This window comes from Trichomycterus rosablanca, chromosome 18 (assembly GCF_030014385.1).
Source record: "Trichomycterus rosablanca isolate fTriRos1 chromosome 18, fTriRos1.hap1, whole genome shotgun sequence".
Taxonomy (NCBI): Eukaryota; Metazoa; Chordata; class Actinopteri; order Siluriformes; family Trichomycteridae; genus Trichomycterus; species Trichomycterus rosablanca.
The window spans coordinates 18,440,180-18,459,487 of NC_086005.1; the positions used below are offsets into that span (position 1 = coordinate 18,440,180).

Here is a 19,308-nt window from a genome sequence, read left to right on the forward strand (position 1 = left end):
GAGTTATCGAGGCGAAATGTGCGCGTAATTAGTCTTCATAGTTTGTGTTTATTTAACTACATTTCCCAAGGGCCTCTGTTTTGCGGGCTGAGACCTGTCATAATAAACCTGCCTCCTGACTGATAACGTGCTAAACTCTATTTAAATACAAGCTGCAACAGCTTAGCAGAGCTGTGAAAGTTTGGCTTATGTGTTATCCTATCTGCTCACCCCCGCCAGACACTAGAACAGCCCAGTGGTGCTTTAGTTTACCATGGTAAATTAGGTAAATTAGAAACGCTTACAAAACTCTAAGATGGAATGTTGATGCCACATGTAACATTTAGAGCATCCTGCATCAGTGTTTGTACTACTTTAGTTTGTAAGTAGTTTGTAGGTTCGTGGAATATGGCAATATCAAAGTTTAAAATAACAATAGGACTTTCAGTGATAGGACTTTTATTAGTTGGATTCGGGACTTTTCTCATGTTTATGGGACCTGTTATTATCAACGACCAAATAGTAAAGGTAAGTTGGTTTGTAGTATAAGTTAAGGGTTAATTGACAAGCTTATTTTTATACTTTTTTAAACTTTGCAAATAAAAGCTAATATACAACACGCCGCAGACGCTGGGCAACGAACTTCATCTAGAAAAATATCCGGTTTTAAGTGTGGAACTTTGTCCTAATTCTGTGCTCCTCAATGTGCGTACTGAAAGTGAAATCAAGAGCTTTATTTACGACCGCAATGATTACGAACAGTATGCTAGTGGACAGAGTAATGACGACTGATACAAGCCTGATAGTTTTAATTTTGGTCATTACATCTCCAGTGTAATCACTGTGTTTTGGATTTGTCCGGCTGCAATACTGGGTGGTACATCAGGATTCGGGACATCTGGTTTTGTCTGTACATATTTTTGTGCTAAATGTGGATCTGTCTCTTTGTTTTACAGAATGTAGAAATCAACCCCAAAAACGACTTGTCCTACACCATGTGGAAGGACATTCCAGTACCATTCTTTATGTCAGTTTATTTCTTCAATATTCTCAATCCTGAAGAGATACTAGCCGGAGAAAAGCCCATGGTTCAGCAAAAAGGTCCATATGTGTACAGGTGAGTGGAATTACTTTTTCATTTTTAATGACGTGCCCAGTTTTCTGCCCTCTCCAAAATTTGTTCTTGTCCTGGTTTGTAATTACATGTATTTTGAGTGTTTCCTGTGCTATTTATTCTTATAGCAATTTTTCATTTAATTTGCAAAGCTTGTTGTGGTTCTTGATAGTTTTTGATAGTGTTTTCTTTCACAAAACACATACATTTTTAAGTGTTCTTTGTTAATATATAAGACCTGTACCTAAATGAAAACATTGAACACATTTATTACACAGCTTTTATTTTTAATTTTAGGTTGCATTATACTAATGAAGTAATTTATAATGTGGCACCATAGAACTTGCTTTTACCTTTGGGCATTAGTGGTGCTGACAACTTAATTTAACTAAAGTGTTGCACTGACAGCTTAATAAGGATTTTGTCTCATCTGGTCTGAGCTTGACTGAACATTTTGATTTTGTACATGTCTGAACACAACTGTAAGAAATGTATTGGATATTAGATTACCTTTTCACAATTTCTGTTTAAGAATGTGTTGTACTGCAGTAGTTCCGAAAACCAACAACAAACTGTTTAATGCTGTTTAGAAAGTTTATTTTATTTTATTTTATTTTCTAAAGTTGCTAATAATTTGCTAATAATTAACACATACAGTGTTGTCCTGTAATGGTTTGGCATGTAGATGCTATACACTATTTGAAAAGAAATGCACTGTTTGCTAGATTTAGGAAAATCATAAAAGGATAGTATGTTATATATAATTGACCTTGCATAAGAGCAACTGAAAAGGTTCCATTCACTGCTGCCCTCTGTTTTAGGTCAAAATCTTGAAACCTACCCAAGGAACTTGTATAAATCTGCACAGCCTAGTATGACTTAGTGGAATAAAAATTATTTCAATTAAATTTAGTGAGGTATGGGATGAAAAATGTCACCATGTTTTTCATTTCATTATCATCAACCACTTTATTCTGTTCAGGGTCAAGGTGGCACCTGTTCCTCTGGGAAACATTATGCAATAGACTGGAATTTGCTCGACGGGGTGCCAATCCATTACAGGGCTGTGTCGCCCTCAGATATACTTATTCATGTCTGTGTATATGCCTAGCAGCTCATAGCACTGCTGACATTCAAATCTTGGATCTCGGTGGTGCTAGGGTTACTATAATAGACTGCTGTGCCACCCGAGCACCATTTCACCCTGTGATTTTTAGAATCTTTCGCATTGCTTATTTTCAACATAAGGACTCTTTAAACTCTTAATTAATTGGGTATTTTAAACCAAAATAGCCACATCAAGTACAGAGACAGTGAAACTGAAAAAAGTGTCAAAAGCATCAATATTATTTATAGTGTTTTGAGCATGTATGTAATTGTTTTTATAAACTCAAAAGTTTCTTTATTTTTTACTTTTGGTGGGTTCGTCTGTGGTCAGAAAGATGTTTATCTGTGTCATGCCTTGTGCTTAACATTTTTAAGGACATTGTCCATCGTCTCTTCCCTAAAGCTGGATATGCCATTTCCTCTTTTGTATAACAACCATGTGACTTATGTTTGAGGAACCCCCCTTTACCTCAAATAATACTTGACATTTTTAGGATACTACAATTGACTAATTCTAATAGAATTAGATTATTAGATTAGATACTAATATAATACTTGTCCATTGTGAAACATTTGCAATGTCAGGGGGTTTAAAACATTTACTGCATAAATGTAGCATGGCTTTCGAAAAATACATGTATGCTGGTCTGGTATTTAACACACTTATATGATTACATGTATTTTCAGTGTTATATACTGCGATATATTTTCCTATTGCAGTTTTCATTTTATTTCGTAAAGCATGTTGTAGTTCTTGATCCTTTCATGCATGAATTATAACAACATGAATCAAGAATTTTTTCCCAAAATGGTTTAATTTCCGGCTAATAAAACTATTGAATTGCTTTTTTTTATTTTAAATGTAATTTATTAAGAGTTATTTATGTGTCCACTCAGGTGGACAGCATGCATTTGAGTTTCACTGAGAGTGAGATTTCAAATGAATAGAACAATAATTTATAGAAATAAATAAGTAAAATACAAACTTTTAATGATGTACAACAAATGCTATCATGTTTTAACATGTACTGGACCAGCTATGAAAAAACATGAACAGTCCAATGTCCTGTGAAAACATAAAAAAAAAAAAATGAATTGGTTTGTATGTAAAATCTATTTACGATACATGAGCAAAGCAGCCGGGGCACAAAGGCACAAGAAATACTAATCAAATTTACTATTGCGTGCATAAAGCATCTTGGCATCTGTATGCATTTTTTTTTTTTTTGCTTCCTTGAGCTACGGTCAGTAGTTTTCAGACCCAAATCTGATCTCAGTAGATCTCATCTTGGTACAAATGGTACAAAGAACACCTTGTGATTCTTTTCTGTATATAATCACAGAGACACAAAATTAAAAATATTAATTTAATACTATAAAGCGTCCCTTTAAAAGGCTGTTATCGCATCAATAACAGTAAAACCTATGCACATATGGAAAATAATAACTTTTAAATAGCTGTCCACTGTAGTGACCACCATGCATGAAAGGGTTAATTTATAAAACCTTAATCTAAATGAAAACATTGAACATATTTATTACACAGCTTTCATAATTCATTTTAGGTTGCATTGAAATTTGTCAATTTCTTTGTTGTTTTGTTTCATAATGTTGCACCATATAACTTTCACCTGTGGGCATAAGTGGTGCTGATTACTTAATTTAATTGAACACTAGGACACCGACGGGTTAACAAGGATTTTGTCTCTGCTGGTCTGAGCTTGACTGAACATTTTGATTTTGTACATGTCTGAACACAACTACTGTATAATAAACTTAATGAAGAATATTAGATTACCTTTTTACATTTTCTATTTAAGAATTTGGTCTACTGCAGTAGTTACAAAACCCAATAATGGGCCATAATGCTGTTTCATAATCAAGGTTTTTTGCCTTTTTTTACTTTTGTGAAGCTACAAATAATTTGTACATTTAACACATCAGAATCTTTATTTTCATCAAGTACTAGATGTACAAGGAATTTGTCTTGGTGCGGGTGTCAACATACACCGATCAGCCATAACATTAAAACTACCGCCTCGTTTCTTCACTCACTGTCTATTTTATCAGCTCCACTTACCATATAGAAGCACTTTGTAGTTCTCCAATTACTGACTGTAGTCCATCTTTTTCTCTGCATGCTTTGTTAGCCCCCTTTGATGCTGTTCTTCAATGGTCAGGACCCCCACAGGACCACTACAAAGTAGGTATTATTTGGGTGGTGGATCATTCTCAGCACTGCAGTGACACTGACATGGTGGTGGTGTGTTAGTGTGTGTTGTGCTGGTATGAGTGGATCAGACACAGCAGTGCTGATAGAGTTTTTAAACACCTCACTGTCGCTGCTGGACTGAGAATAGTCCACCAACCAAAAATATATCCAGGCAACAGTGGGCAGCTTCCTGTGACCACTGATGAAGGTCTAGAAGATGACTAACTCAAACAGCAGCAATAGATGAGCGATCACCTCTACAAGGTGGATCAACTAGGTAGGAGTGTCTAATAGAGTGGACAGTGAGTGGACACTGTCCAGCAGCGCTGCTGTGTCTGATCCACTCATATCAGCACAACACACACTAACACACCACCACCATGTCATTGTTACTGCAGTGCTGAGAATAATCCACCACCTAAATAATACCTGCTCTGTGGTGGTCCTGTGGGTGTAACCATTGAAGAACAGGGTGAAAGCAAGTTAAAAAAGTATGTAGAGAAACAGATGGACTACAGTCAGTAATTGTAGAACTGCAAAGTGCTTCTATATGGTAAGTGGAGCTGATGAAATGGACAGTGAGTGTAGAAACAAGGAGGTGGTTTTAATGTTATGGCTGATCAGTGTATATACATCAAATTATAAAGTGTTGTCTTGTAATGGTTTTGCTTTGCAGAAGCTAAACACTGAAAAGAAATGCACTATTTGCTATGTTAAGAAAATTATGAAAGGACAGTTGTATATTATATATAATTGATCTTGCATAAGAGCAACTGAAAAGGTTCCATTCACTTCTGCCCTCTGTTTTAGGTCAAATTTTTTTTAAATTTACCCAAGGAACTTTATTAAAATCTGCACAGCCTAATATGACTTAGTGGGAAAGTGAATTATTTTAGTAAAACGTAATGAGGTATGGGATATAAAATGTCACCATGTTTTTCATGTCATTATCATCAACCACATCCCGAACAGGATCGTGGTAGGACCTTTTTCATGAAACACTAAGCACAATTTGCAGGAATTTGCTGGACGGGGTGTTAAGCCATGTTGGTATAAATGCCTGGCCTGCAGAAAGTAACGCTGACATTCAAACCTGGATCTCAGTGGTGATGGGGCTAGAGTAATAGACTGCTGTGCTACTCAAATGCCACGTCATCATGTGATTTTTAGATTTTCTCCTTTTTAAATATATGTACTCTTTAGACTCTTAACTGTGTATTTTAAAACAAGATAGTTATATAAGTACAAAAACTACCTTATGTAGAAAAAAAAGTGCAAATGAAAAGTGTCAAAGGTAGTTATAGTGTTTTGAGCATGTAATTGTTTTTGTAAAAGTCTCAGTATTTTTTACTTTCGTATGTTCGTCTGTGGTCAACGGGATGTTTATCTGTGTCATGATTCTCAGCTACAGTGAAAATGACATGTTGGTGGTGTGTTAGTGTGTGTTGTGCTTGTATTAGTGGATCAGACACAGCAGTGCTGCCGGAGTTTTTAAATACCGTGTCCACTCACTGTCCACTCTATTAGACACTCCTACCTAGTTGGTCCACCCTGTAGATGTAAAGTCAGAGACAGTCGCTAATCTTCTGTTTGAGCTGGTCATCTTCTAGACCAGGGGTGTCAAACTCACGGCCCACGGGCCAGATCCGGCTCGTGTTTTGAGCATGTAATTGTTTTTGTAAAAGTCTCAGTATTTTTTACTTTCGTATGTTCGTCTGTGGTCAACGGGATGTTTATCTGTGTCATGCCATGTGCTGAGCTTAACATTTTTAAGGACATGCGCCTTCTCCATAAAGCTGGATATACCATTTCCTTTTTGTAAAGCAGCCATGTGATTTACATTTGAGGAAGCCCCCTTTACCCCAGATAATACTTCACATTTTTAGGATACTACAATTGACTAATTCTAATAGAATTACACTATTAGATTAGATACTAATAGAATACATGTGGAACATTTGTAGTGTCAGGAGGCTATAAACCTGTTTACTGCATAAAAATAGCATTGCTTACTAAAATACTTGTATGCTATTGAAAACACATTTTTGTTGATATTATATCTGGTGTGTTAAAAGTGGTAGGCCTCAGATTTGAGACTTTAAACTTTGAGAGCTTCTTTTAGCTTACCTATTCTTCTTATCTTATTTACTTTCTTTTAGGGAGAACCGTTGGAAGGACAATATCACTTTCCATGACAACAAAACAGTGTCATATCGTGAATATCGGCAGTATTTTTTTGAGGAGAGCATGTCTGTAAGCAACGAGTCAGATGTGATCACCATACCAAATATGCTGGTTCTGGTAAGATGCCTAATATTGGATTGAATATGTCCACTTTTGTATAGGCAATGCCATGCTGATGTGGTTAAAATATAACTTTACAAATTTCATACCATTTTAACATTGTAGTAATATGACCATTCTGCACCATTCTATTTGTTGATAATGACTTTACCTTTGGAATCCTAGAGCCTTAGAAATGCATTGTAACCCTATGATATTATAATGAAATATATATATATATATATATATATATATATACACTGATCAGCCATAACATTAAAACCACCTCCTTGTTTCTACACGCACTGTCCATTTTATCAGCTCCACTTACCATATGAGGATGGTTCGAGTCGTTACAGAGACGCGCTTATAATTTAATGGGAGTCCTGCGCCTTTAAATTCAACTGGCGACATCGTAGTCATGGCAACTAACTTTAACCTTGCTGAGTAGCCATGTGACTTTTACTGCAAAAGAACGCGAAGTAGCGTAGTCAGTAACGTAAACAATAATAAATAAATACAGATACTTATCTTGCAATATAATACCAAAGCATCGTCTGTAAGTAGTGGCGTTTATATTCTCAGTTGTTAGTAAATGTTTAGTGAGTAAATCACAGCGCTTTAGTTACAAATTTACCGTAATTAAATACAATTGTTACTGTTACTATAGCAATTAGTATCTTTACACAAAATGCTAACTCGTTAGCACTATTTTACGTTTGGTTAAATCTCATATTGTACCAGATGTAACACTTGACTACAGCTGTGTGCTTGTACTGTATTAAGTTCTTTATTGTTTTTATTGTTTGTATTTTTACTTCATTTTGATGCACACAGTGTATCACAGCTGGCGAGCAAATAAAACCGACTGTATTCTGAAGAGAGCTGTCTGTCTGTCTGTCTGTCTGTCTGTCTGTCTAGCTGAGCAAGGGGGATAAACTATTAGTGAGGGCAGAATGATTGTCTTAAAAATACACTGTAAAATCCTAAACAAACTGCGTCTTTCAAAATGCATGCTGATTTTGTGACCTCCAAAGTGACACAGCCTGCCAGTAGATGATGTTACACATGTTTACACATGATCCTAAAATGTACAAGAAGATAATTAAGAAAATTAAGCATAAGGAGGAAATTTAATGAAAGTGAAAACAAGTTTGTGCTTCAGGAAGAGAAACCAGTGCGTCTCTTGTGTTATGAGGCCGTGTCTGTGGTAAAGTAGGACAATATAAATGCAGAATTCAGCCTCCAAGAAAAACAGACTGCAATCACAGCAGTTACAATCGGCCCTTTGAGGGCCACAATAATGCTGATGTGGCCCTCGGTGAAAATGAGTTTGACACCCCTGTTCTAGACCTTTATCAGTGGTCACAGAACGCTGCCCACGGGGTACTGTTGGCTGGATATTTTTGGTTGGTGGACTATTCTCAGTCCAGCAGTGACAGTGAGGTGTTTAAAAACTTCATCAGCACTGCTGTGTCTCATCCACTCATACCAGTACAACGCACACTAACACACCACCACCATGTCAGTGTCACTGCAGTGCTCAGAATGACCCACCACCTAAATAATACCTACTCTGTAGTGGTCCTGGGAGAGTCCTGACCATTGAAGAACAGCATGAAAGGGGGCTAACAAAGCATGCAGAAAAACAGATGGACTACAGTCAGTAATTGTAGAACTATAAAGTGCTCCTATATGGTAAGTGGAGCCGTGAGTGTAGAAACAAGGGGGTTTAATGTTATGGCTGATTGGTATAATGTAGATTTAACTGAACTAGTTACTGTTACTGTGTAATTGTTTAAGTAACCGGGGGAAATAACTTTTTTCACACAGTGCAAGTTAATGTTGGATAAAAAAATTTCTTTTAATAAACAAAATGATAATTTAAAATTTGCATTTTCTGTTTGTTTACTTGGGTTGTCAAAATCTTGACTTTTTTTACCACATTGTATATACCTTACATTATTATTATTATTATTATTATTTTAGACATGTTACTTGATTTTATTTCTAATAGGGAGCATCAGTGATGATGGAGAAATCTCCCTATCCATTGCGAGTATTGATGAGCTCCACTTTTAAAACCTTTAAAGAGGGTCCCTTTTTAACTAAAACTGTAGGTGAGCTTATGTGGGGATTTGATAGCAAATTGGTGGACTTTCTCAACACCTTCCTACCTGGTACACTGCCATTCAAAGGAAAGTTTGGATTGTTTGCTGATGTGAGTAGTCTCTTGCTGAGCTCTTTAAAAGAATAATTTGACTCCATCTTTATACATTTTAAGTGTGTGCAATATATTAACAATAATAACAACATTCTTACTGCCAAAAATGTAGTTCATATGTTGATGTTTAGATTTTTTACATTTTATCATCACCTACTTTCAGTTTAACAACTCAAACACTGGGTTGTTCACTCTCTTTACTGGTCAAGATGACATCAGGAAAGTTCACAATGTGGACACTTGGAATGGCTTAAAGAAAGTAAGTTTGTAACATTAAAAACGCTATTGTTAAAATGTTTTAACAGTTATCCTGATGTTGCACACATTCTTACATAATGTCTGTTAATGGATTAGGTAAACTACTGGAAATCTGAGCAGTGCAACATGATAAATGGAACAGCAGGCCAAATGTGGCCCCCGTTCTTGACTACAGAATCAAGTTTGACATTTTACAGTCCAGATGCCTGCAGGTATTATGTCCATATTTACAACACTGCTGAGAAAAACACTTTATCCAGCAGGCAATACTGTTTCAATAATCCATCCTGGCCGTATCTGACTGAATTTGAAAATGTAAAATGTAATTTAATTAATGTGATAAACCGAATTTGTATGTTTTTTGTATCCCTGTGGGGACCGAGTGTAGATTAGGTTTCCAGCACTTTCTTCTTTGCTTATTGTAAGCGGTGACAAATGGTGACCTGTAATGGGGGAAGAAAAGATCCTCATGCTTGAGGATCCTATAGCCCTGGTGCATATCTGCAGGAAATTTTGCAGCTCTGTGCCTCCCCTTGTTGGGCTCCACGGTGGGTGGGGAATAAAGATGATGGAAATATAACTCAAAATGAATAAACAATCTATCAAGAGGAAATAACTGTCCAAGATACGCTACAAAGAAAGAAACCATGCACTTTTCTAGTTGACTGCTGGTAGATATTTATAACATTGGAATCATTATCTCACTATAGAAATCACTTACTAAACTGTCTTTATTCATAAAGGCATCACAGGAATAACTGGAGTTAAAGACACAGTTACTAGTAGAATGTTCAAAAAACCTAAGCAGGCATTCAAATTAAATTATCACCACATACAGTACAGGCCAAAAGTTTGGACACACCTTCTCATTCAATGCGTTTTCTGTATTTTCATGACTATTTACGTTGTAGATTCTCACTGAAGGCATCAAAACTATGAATGAACACATGTGGAGTTATGTACTTAACAAAAAAAGGTGAAATAACTGAAAACATGTTTTATATTCTAGTTTCTTTAAAATAGCCACCCTTTGCTCTGATTACTGCTTTGCACACTCTTGGCATTCTCTCAATGAGCTTCAAGAGGTAGTCACCTGAAATGGTTTTCCAACAGTCTTGAAGGAGTTCCCAGAGGTGTTTAGCACTTGTTGGCCCCTTTGCCTTCACTCTGCGGTCCAGCTCACCCCAAACCATCTCGATTGGGTTCAGGTCCGGTGACTGTGGAGGCCAAGTCATCTGCCGCAGCACTCCATCACTCTCCTTCTTGGTCAAATAGCCCTTACACAGCCTGGAGGTGTGTTTGGGGTCATTGTCCTGTTGAAAAATAAATGATGGTCCAACTAAACGCAAACCAGATGGGATGGCATGTCGCTGCAGGATGCTGTGGTAGCCATGCTGGTTCAGTGTGCCTTCAATTTTGAATAAATCCCCAACAGTGTCACCAGCAAAACACCCCAACACCCTCACAGCTCCTACTCCATGCTTCACAGTGGGAACCAGGCATGTGGAATCCATCCGTTCACCTTTTCTGCGTCTCACAAAGACACGGCGGTTGGAACCAAAGATCTCAAATTTGGACTCATCAGACCAAAGCACAGATTTCCACTGGTCTAATGTCCATTCCTTGTGTTTTTTGGCCCAAACAAATCTCTTCTGCTTGTTGCCTCTCCTTAGCAGTGGTTTCCTAGCAGCTATTTGACCATGAAGGCCTGATTTGCGCAGTCTCCTCTTAACAGTTGTTCTAGAGATGGGTCTGCTGCTAGAACTCTGTGTGGCATTCAACTGGTCTGTGATCTGAGCTGCTGTTAACTTGCGATTTCTGAGGCTGGTGACTCGGATGAACTTGTCCTGAGAAGCAGAGGTGACTCTTGGTCTTCCTTTCCTGGGTCGGTCCTCGTGTGTGCCAGTTTCGCTGTAGCGCTTGATGGTTTTTGTGACTCCACTTGGGGACACATTTAAAGTTTTTGCAATTTTCCGGACTGACTGACCTTCATTTCTTAAAGTAATGATGGCCACTCGTTTTTCTTTAGTTAGCTGATTGGTTCTTGCCATAATATGAATTTTAACAGTTGTCCAATAGGGCTGTCGGCTGTGTAGTAACCTGTATTCTGCACAACACAACTGATGGTCCTAACCCCATTGATAAAGCAAGAAATTCCACTAATTAACCCTGATAAGGCACACCTGAAAACCATTTCAGGTGACTACCTCTTGAAGCTCATTGAGAGAATGCCAAGAGTGTGCAAAGCAGTAATCAGAGCAAAGGGTGGCTATTTTGAAGAAACTAGAATATAAAACATGTTTTCAGTTATTTCACCTTTTTTTGTTAAGTACATAACTCCACATGTGTTCATTCATAGTTTTGATGCCTTCAGTGAGAATCTACAATGTAAATAGTCATGAAAATACAGAAAACGCATTGAATGAGAAGGTGTGTCCAAACTTTTGGCCTGTACTGTACTTTTCTCAACAAAAAGTCTCATCTGCACTAATTACTTAGACATGGAAGAAGGAGAAATAACATCCAAGCTAAGTCAACAAAGAGTAGTAGATGTAAATTGCATCAAAATCAGAGGATTCATTATCATCAAATCTTCAAGACAAAGACATACAGATAGACATTCAACAGACCACAGCTTCCAGAAAAAGAAATTGGATATAAAAAATTCCAGTAGATGCATGTATACTAAACACACTCAGGTAAAAATGCTGACATAAATCAACCAACTAAAGAAATAATTCTATTTACTGAAACTGTGCCGAACTGGAACACAATCTAACCTTCACAGAAATCACAGTGCTGAAGGTGAGAAAAAAAAAAAAGATTCAGAAAGTGAGGGATACAAAAAAAAATAAAACTACAATAAAAAACATACCTACCAACTTACGTATCGAAAAAATAAAAAACCTTTTATAATGTGGTGGCATAAATATGCACACACTGAAACTAATCCTATTATTATTATTATTACTTTGTTGAAGCACATTTTAATTTTATGACATCTTTCAGTCTTTTTGGTCTGTAGTTTATCACCATGGTAGATCTTGTTTTGGCGATTTTTGCCCGCTCTTACTTGCATAAGCAGTCCAAATCTGTTAGACTGTGAGGGCATCTTCTGTGCACAGCCCTCTTCAGGTCAACCCACAGATGTTCAGTTGGATTTAGGTTTGGATTCTGGCTGGGCCTTTTCAAAACTTTAATCTTCCTCTGGGAAGACATTCTTTTGTTTATGTGGAGGTATGCTTTGGGTCATCGTTGTGCTGACAGGTGAAATTACTCTTTATCTTCAGCTTTTAAACAGAGGCCTGAATGCTTTGTGCCAAAATTGACTGATATTTGGAACTGTTCGTAAGGTGCCATCCACCTTAACTGAAACCCCAGTTAAAGTTGTTTTTGTGCCAAACATACCTTTTGGAATTATGCCCAAAAGATCCAACCTGGGTCAACCATAACATATTTTTTCCCACATGCTTTTGGTAGACAAGTAAATGTCAGGAAAATCATACCAGAAGAGCTGAACTTTATATGGGGTTAATCAGAATAATCACTGACTAATATTTAACATGAGTTTGAATGTGCACGCTTATGCAACCACATTATTTCCCCTTTAAAGATTTCAGTTTGACAACAGCACCATTTTTCAATTGATTTGGACAGATTATAGGTCACATAAATGGTGTAAATAAATTTAAAATGATTTATTTTGGTCTGATTTTTTTTTTACATCACGAAAAACTAGCATTTTAGCAGGGGTGTGTAGACATTGTATCCACTGTATAATATATATAAACCTGAAATTTTACTTCATATCCATGGAAAGTATGGGATGACCTGTGTGGCATTTTCCATTGATGAAAACATTACATTGAACAGAGACCTAACAAATAACTCTAAGATGGCAACTTAAATAAAGCAAACTGGTACCTTTTTAAAAGCCTAAGCCAGGAAAAGTTTAACATGTATAATCAAAACAACAAAGATCCAATAAAATGGTATACATAGGCTGCAATGTAAATTGCAGAGAAAAAATCTGGAAACATCCAAAATAAACAAGAAGCAAAATCTATGGTTCAGCAGTGATTGCAAGACAACTATAAAGAAAACCAGAAAAAGGCAAAAACACTATTCGAAACCCGACAATAGAAGACCTTAAAAAAAAACCCCACAACTATTTATCAAATAATTGCCAAGGACTTAGAATAGACTGAGGTGCTGTCCCAAGCCCAGCCCTGCAATACAGTCATGTGAAAAAGTTAGAAAACCCCATGAAAACCTTTGTCTTTTTGAACATATTTAAACATATGAATTTGAGCTTCATTTGAAAAGTATTGAGAGATGGAGCCTATATAACTAAACAAAACACATTTTAAAAATTACTTTTAAACACAAGTTGTAAAATGTAATGAACAAAAATGGAAACTTATTGTGAGGAAAAAGTTAGGACACCCCCACCAGGCCATCTGTCCAAAACCTGAAGCTGAAGCGGACCATGCAACATGCCAACGACCCCAAAAATTCCAGTAAATCCACCAAGGAATGGCTCAAAGGAAGAAATGAAGAGTTCTGGAATGGCCAAGTGAAGACCCGAATCTTAATCCTATTGAGATGCTGTGGATGACCCCTCAAACCTCACACAGCTGAAAGAATTCTGCATGAAGGATTAGGAAAAACTTTCTCCCAGTCGATGTTATAGAAAACGTCTAATTGAGGTTATTTCAGGGGTAAATACCAGCTATTAGGGAATAGGGTGTCCTAACTTTTTCCTCACAATAAATTTCCATTTTTTTCATTTACATTTTACAACTTGTGTTTAAAAGTAATTTTTCAGTTCTATTTGTTTAGTTATATAATCTCTCAGTACTGTTGACATGAAGCTCAAATGTCCATATGTTTAAATATGTGCAAAAAAGACAAAGGTTCTTATTGGGTGTCCTGACTTTTTCACATGACTGTACATCATTGAACTAAGAGCAAATATCCAAAAACCCAGCTTACCTTTATGTATTGTGGATTGTGGTCTCATAAGAAATGTGCTGGCAAAATAGCCAAAACCACCAGAAGAAAATAAATTACAAAATACCTTATAACCCCAACACACCTAAATCTTATAGTAATGACAATGCAATACACAGAAACTACACTAAAGCCATCGCTATGATTGGTTTAGGTTTCTGTGTTTGTCTTCTTATAATCAGACCAAATAGTTATACAAGGTGCCTTATGACCACTCCAGACCAACTCGCATGTAGCTGTTGAGGGGAGACGAGGCACTATTTTGCCAAACATGTAATGTATAACTGGACATAAAACACACCTTATTGGAATGAAAAATTCCAGCTCAACATATTACTTAGAAGAAACCTTTAAATAATTTTTTTTAACAGACTGTGATTTGTACACCATTACCACAACACTGATATAAAAATTGCAGCTGACAGCAGCTGATAAAGCAATAAATCCAAATAACCTACCTAATCTTTTTGTGTTATCAGCTGGGGTTTAGTATTATCATCTCTGTTATCTATTACAATGTTATCAAAAGTATTGTGAAGTATTGTTTTCCTTAACAAATGTCAAATGTTTCTGTAGGTCAATGGATCTAGTATACGAGAGGCCAGAGGTAATGCTAGGAATCCCTGTCTATCGTTTTGTGGCCCCTAAAACTCTTTTTGCCAATGGCTCAACTTATACACCAAATGAAGGCTTCTGCCCATGCAGGGAGTCAGGTCTACTTAATGTTATGACCTGCAGGCACAGTGAGTGTCTTCATACACTATCAATACATAGCATAGGCACATATACATGCACTACTATTCCTGTAGTATACACATTTTCTGAAGCATACATGGTAACAACTTGGCAATTCAAGCAGCATTACATTTTTAAGTGTTGCATCCCTGATTCCTTATTGACTTAAAAGTCACTTTAGGGTATTGGCATTTGTGGAACTGGGAAAGTAATTAATGTGTATATTTTTTTCGTGTAATACATTTAGTTTATCTTTTTTTTTTTTAGTCGTCATCTTTGTTTTTGTATATATTTTTTTTAATTTCCAGAGATGTTATTGGATATCATAAGCTTACATTGATTGCCATATTAAAACAGACTTTATGTAGGTAACACAACAGCTCGTAGGTTTGGTTCATGGATTCCTCAAAGCACATATACACCGATCAGCCATAACATTAAAACCACCTCCTTGTTTCTACACTCACTGTTCATTTTATCAGCTCCACTGACCATATAGAAGCACTTTGTAGTTCTACAATTACTGATTGTAGTCCATCTCTTTCTCTACATGCTTTGTTAGCCTGCTTTCACCCCCACAGGACCACCGCAGAGCAGGTATTATTTAGGTGGTGGATCATTCTCAGCACTGCAGTGACAATGACATGGTGGTGGTGTGTTAGTGTGTGTTGTGCTGGTATGAGTGGATCAGACACATCAGCGCTATTGGAGTTTTTAAATACCGTGTCCACTCGATTAGACACTCCTACCTAGTTGGTCCACCTTGTAGATGTAAAGTCAGAGACGATCACTCATCTATTGCTGCTGTTTGAGTTGGTCATCTTCTAGACTCTCATTAGTGGTCACAGGACGCTGCCCACAGGGCGCTGTTGGCTGGATATTTTGGTTGGTGGACTATTCTCAGTCCAGCAGTGACAGTGAGGTGTTTAAAAACTCCATCAGCATTGCTGTGTCTTATCTACTCATACCAGCACAAGACACACTAACACACCACCACTGTGTCAGTGTCACTGCAGTGCTGAGAATGATCCACCACCCAAATAATACCTACTCTGTAGTGGTCCTGAAACAATCCTGACCATTGAAGAACAGCATGAAAGGGGGCTAACAAAGCATGCAGAAAAACAGATGGACTACAGTTAGTAACTGTAGAATTACAATGTGCTACAATATGGTAAGTGGTGCTGATAAAATGGACAGTGAGTGTAGAAACAAGGAGGTGGTTTTAATGTTATGGCTGATCAGTGCAGAGAACTATGTTTCTGGAGATGGTGGACTTAAATAGATTTATTCGGCTGTAGGACATAGAAGGCCTAATCTTTTTTTGGGACACACCCAATGTGACATAATTCTTATTGCAGTTATGTGCGGTTTTAAACATAGGCAAAACAGTAGAAGTTGTGCTTAATTTTGGGTTGATATTGGTGTGTTTGTAACTCCAAAACCAGATAATATAACCAATGTTATACATTTGTTTTTCTTCTCCCAGATTCCCCTGTGTTCATCTCCCACCCACATTTCTACAATGCCGACCCAGTCCTGTTGCAGACAGTCAATGGGCTTAACCCCACTGAGCATGATCATGGACTCTTTATTGACATACACCCAGTAAGTGTTTGTTTGTTTGTTTATTAGGATTTTAACGTCATGTTTTACACTTTGGTTACATTCATGACATGAAACGGTAGTTACTCATTACACAAGGTTCTTCAGTACACAATTATAAAAGTTATATCAAACATATTGGCCAATTTTGTATCTCCAATTCTCCTCACTTGCATGTCTTTGGACTGTGGGAGGAAACCGGAGACCCGGAGGAAACCCACGCAGACACGGGGAGAACATGCAAACTCAGGACCTTCTTGCTGTAAGATGACAGGGCACCCGGTAAGTGAAAGCACAGGGAAATTAGTCACTTTCTTTTAGAAAATCTATATTGCATAACAACTTTTATTAGTTAAACCCAGAAGCTTTTTATTTAATGCTTGGTCTATACTGTGTTCTTGTACAGCATTACTGCAAGTGAGGCAAATACGGTTCTTTTTGGTTTCTGCATGGTTGCATACAGTTGCCAAAGGAACACTATACACTCATCAGCCATAATATTAAAACCATCTCCTTGTTTCTACACACATTGTCCATTTTATCAGCTCCACTTACCATATAGAAGCACTTTGTAGTTCTACAATTACTGACTGTAGTCCATCTGTTTCTCTGCATGCTTTGTTAGCCCCCTTTCATGCTGTTCTTCAATGGTCAGGACTCTCCCAGGACCACCACAGAGTAGGTATTATTTGGGTGTTGGATCGTTCTCAGCACTGCAGTGACACTGCAGACCTGTCACTTCTGGACTGAGAATAGTCCACCAACCAAAAATATCCAACCAACAGCACCCCGTGGGCAGCGTCCTGTGACCACTAATAAAGGTCTAGAAGATGACCATCTCAAACAGCAGCAATAGATGAGCGATCATCTCTGACTTTACGTCTACAAGGTGAACCAACTAGGTAGAAGTGTCTAATAGAGTGGACAGTGAATAGACACAGTATTTTAAAAAACTCCAACAGTGCTGCTGTGTCTGATCCACTCATACCAGCATGATCCATCACCTAAATAATACCTACTCTGTGGTCGTCCTGTGGAGGTCCTGACCATTGAAGAACAGGGTGAAAGCAGGCTAACAAAGCATGCAGAGAAACAGATGGACTACAGTCAGTAATTGTAGAATTACAAAGTGCTCCTATATGGTAAGTGGAGCTGATAAAATAGACAATGTGTGTAGAAACAAGGAGGTGGTTTTAATTGTTATGGCTGATCGGTGTATACAGGGCTCTAGACTAACTTTTTGCACTGGTTGCACTGGTGCGCCTAACTTTTTTTCTTAGGTGCACCAGCACAAAAGTTAGGTGCACCCAAATTTTCGACCGCATCGCATTTAACACCGCAGTTTTACAGGTTCACTTTTTTTTTTAATCGTTGTCCATATAGGCAATATTGACTTGTAAATGATTAACAATTTGGTCAACATGGCCTCATTTGATGATCTGTTTGCTGCTGCCTGCCGCTGAAAGGCAGCAGAGAGAGGGGACACTTGGGCAGTACATTTATCCCGGCATGTAATGGGTTTTATAGATGCATTGTGCTTTTTCAGCATTTCAATTCGAAATGTATTACAACCAGTCACAAATATACTATTGCTCTTCCTACACTCTTTACAGTCAATGAAAGTATTATAGTAGACTATAATACAAATTATAAAAATAATAATAGAGTAAATGTGTGTATGTATGTGTGTATATCTGTTTATATGTGTGTGTATGTGTGTATATCTGTTTATATATATATGTGTGTGTATGTGTGTATATCTGTTTATATGTGTGTGTATATTTGTGTGTGTGTGTGTATATCTGTTTATATATACAGTGTATCACAAAAGTGAGTACACCCCTCACATTTCTGCAGATATTTAAGTATATCTTTTCATGGGACAACACTGACAAAATGACACTGACACAATGAAAAGTAGTCTGTGTGCAGCTTATATAACAGTGTAAATTTATTCTTCCCTCAAAATAACTCAATATACAGCCATTAATGTCTAAACCACCGGCAACAAAAGTGAGTACACCCCTTAGTGAAAGTTCCTGAAGTGTCAATATTTTGTGTGGCCACCATTATTTCCCAGAACTGCCTTAACTCTCCTGGGCATGGAGTTTACCAGAGCTTCACAGGTTGCCACTGGAATGCTTTTCCACTCCTCCATGACGACATCACAGAGCTGGCGGATATTCGAGACTTTGCGCTCCTCCACCTTCCGCTTGAGGATGCCCCAAAGATGTTCTATTGGGTTTAGGTCTGGAGACATGCTTGGCCAGTCCATCACCTTTACCCTCAGCCTCTTCAATAAAGCAGTGGTCGTCTTAGAGGTGTGTTTGGGGTCATTATCATGCTGGAACACTGCCCTGCGACCCAGTTTCCGGAGGGAGGGGATCATGCTCTGCTTCAGTATTTCACAGTACATATTGGAGTTCATGTGTCCCTCAATGAAATGTAACTCCCCAACACCTGCTGCACTCATGCAGCCCCAGACCATGGCATTCCCACCACCATGCTTGACTGTAGGCATGACACACTTATCTTTGTACTCCTCACCTGATTGCCGCCACACATGCTTGAGACCATCTGAACCAAACAAATTAATCTTGGTCTCATCAGACCATAGGACATGGTTCCAGTAATCCATGTCCTTTGTTGACATGTCTTCAGCAAACTGTTTGCGGGCTTTCTTGTGTAGAGACTTCAGAAGAGGCTTCCTTCTGGGGTGACAGCCATGCAGACCAATTTGATGTAGTGTGCGGCGTATGGTCTGAGCACTGACAGGCT

The 19,308-nt window shown here is 37.7% G+C and overlaps 1 protein-coding gene across 3 annotated transcripts in view; it reads left to right on the top strand.

Moving 5' to 3' along the window:
- The first annotated feature begins 270 nt into the window (after positions 1–270).
- The window catches only part of scarb1 (scavenger receptor class B, member 1), a 32,241-nt gene continuing 13,203 nt past the window's right edge, over positions 271–19,308 (top strand). The window contains exons 1-8 of one of the 3 annotated variants that reach the window (XM_063013950.1): positions 271–507; positions 936–1,096; positions 6,572–6,713; positions 8,713–8,916; positions 9,083–9,178; positions 9,274–9,389; positions 14,767–14,933; positions 16,415–16,533. In XM_063013950.1, coding sequence (XP_062870020.1) covers positions 388–507; positions 936–1,096; positions 6,572–6,713; positions 8,713–8,916; positions 9,083–9,178; positions 9,274–9,389; positions 14,767–14,933; positions 16,415–16,533 — 1,125 coding nt within the window. In that variant the 5' untranslated portion in view covers positions 271–387. The remainder of the gene's footprint in view (positions 508–935; positions 1,097–6,571; positions 6,714–8,712; positions 8,917–9,082; positions 9,179–9,273; positions 9,390–14,766; positions 14,934–16,414; positions 16,534–19,308) is intronic. The other 2 variants (XM_063013948.1, XM_063013949.1) reach the window with 2 other exon arrangements.